This window comes from Cryphonectria parasitica (assembly GCF_011745365.1).
Source record: "Cryphonectria parasitica EP155 unplaced genomic scaffold M406scaffold_7, whole genome shotgun sequence".
In the NCBI taxonomy this organism is placed as follows: Eukaryota; Fungi; Ascomycota; class Sordariomycetes; order Diaporthales; family Cryphonectriaceae; genus Cryphonectria; species Cryphonectria parasitica.
This window is the reverse complement of record NW_024468915.1, coordinates 2,817,375-2,819,232: the sequence shown is the minus strand read 5'-3', so window position 1 is coordinate 2,819,232 and position 1,858 is coordinate 2,817,375. Positions and strand designations below refer to the sequence as shown.

At 37.2% G+C, this 1,858-nt stretch overlaps 1 protein-coding gene across 1 annotated transcript; it reads left to right on the top strand.

Moving 5' to 3' along the window:
• Positions 1-1,029: 1,029 nt before the first annotated feature.
• M406DRAFT_221465 (uncharacterized protein) lies at positions 1,030-1,424 on the top strand (the record flags this gene model as incomplete). Its single annotated transcript, XM_040915595.1, has 2 exons — positions 1,030-1,177; positions 1,243-1,424. Coding segments are annotated over 2 exons (330 nt in total), but the record flags the coding sequence as incomplete, so codon positions are not given.
• Between the last annotated feature and the right edge of the window lie 434 nt (positions 1,425-1,858).

The window sequence follows — 1,858 nt, the reverse complement described above, 5'->3', positions numbered from 1 at the left end:
CTATATATTTTTGTTTATTGTAATTATAGCAAGTAATATTATTCTTTTTGCTATACTATTTGTTAGCTGTATTGAGTTTTATGGAATTAGTATGCATAATACTGCTCTAAGCTATACTGCTATATTGATTGCTATTCTTATTTTAGAGTTTCTTGCTTGTATTAGCTGGAAATCTTTAAGTCTAGCTTTCTTTCTTTTTGAACTTCTCTACTTATTATTCATATAGATAATTGTTAATGCGAATAGCTTAATTGGAAAATATTGCAAAGTTTTCTAGCTAATTCTGCTTGAAGATTTCATTTTTAATATTATTCTTGAATCTCTTATAATAATACTCTATAAGTATAATGAGTACTGCAGCAATCCGAAGATTCCTAAGTATACGAGGAGGTTTATGCTAATAAGAGCAGTGTTGAAGTATTAAGATCTTGAATACAGAACCGTACAAGTCTTAATAAGCGATGCAAGTATTCACTGCCTTTGGGGCTACTCAGTATAGAAGACTGAATACTTAGATTGACAACTGAAGAACTATCTGAAGGAAATCCATCTAATAGTAGGAAATGTGAACCTTCATATACTTGGTCCTTCAGTTCTTGCTTGCTGGTGATCGTTTCAGATTACCACTGATTATTCTGAATTACTACTGATCACTGAGCATCAGTAATCACGAGTAATTATCTTGTTGTCTGATTGGTTAGGTTTCCGCAACCCTAACTCTTGATTATGTAAGCTTTAGTCCTTGTGATGTTGAATTCTTTCCTGTCTTTCCGGACAGTTGTTTTAGATGTTCTGGCTAGTAATTTGCATATTGAATGGGTTATAACATTATCTCCCTCCTATTGATCGTTATTCCTAACGATCTTCCGTAAGTATCCTAGCAAGTCATTCGCATGCATAATCATGCCTTCCTAATTCGTCATGTCGAACAGAACTTTGAATTCCTGCATTAGCAAATCCTCTTCTGCTTCTGGTTCTTCTGTAGCTTTCTCAAAGCTGCACTTCCATCGTCTCGAGCGTTTTTCATACATCGAGTCTACTAGCTACAAGGTTATGCTGTATTTATCGTATCTGAAAGAAGGGGTGCGATGCAAAATGATTAATAGAATAAAGAGTTGTTCTCAGTGCACCAAGCAGAGTTGTTCATGTAATGCTGGCTGGGTTCTTATATCCTTTCGTGAGTTTTTCTTTCCTTTCTTTTTCTTTCTCTTTTTTTTTTTTTTGCTGATAGTATTATTTCAGTATTCTGTATTACTAATGAATTAGTTCGTTTGAATGATAGAGAGATGGAGAAGAAGGAATATCTGCTGAAATGCCAGCGAGAGTTAGCAGATGCTCAAGCTCGTCTTTCCGAATCCTTAGATTGTTTGTCTTGTTTGAAGAAGCAACAGCGCTTCCTTCAGGAAAAGGGGATAAAGCTGGTGAACGAGAGCTTGGAGAAGGAGGAGCGCGAGCGCGTAGCTGCTGAGGTGCAGGCTGTAGTTTCCGCAGAGCCCGCTGCTGTTCCTGTAAGTCCTTCCTCTGAAGGTTTCGACTGGAATTCCTTGAACGTGGGGAATGCAGTGGTGGATTGGTCGGGTTTCCTGGAGAGCGAGGTTTCTGAAGCCCCTGGACCTCGGTCCGGAGCGAAGAGGTCTTAGATGCTAGTTTTCCTTTTCCAATATTCAGCTACCTTTTCTTGAGCATTTTTAACATTTTTCTGCAGTTCTCAAGAATTTTCGCTTACTAAATAATCTTTCCATTTAACAAGATATTCCCTTGTATTGTCTATGCTTCTGTGCTTGAGAATCTTCTCTACTTCATACTCTGATTCATTATTTTCCACTTCTGCTGTATTATTTGTTAGTATTTCCTATGC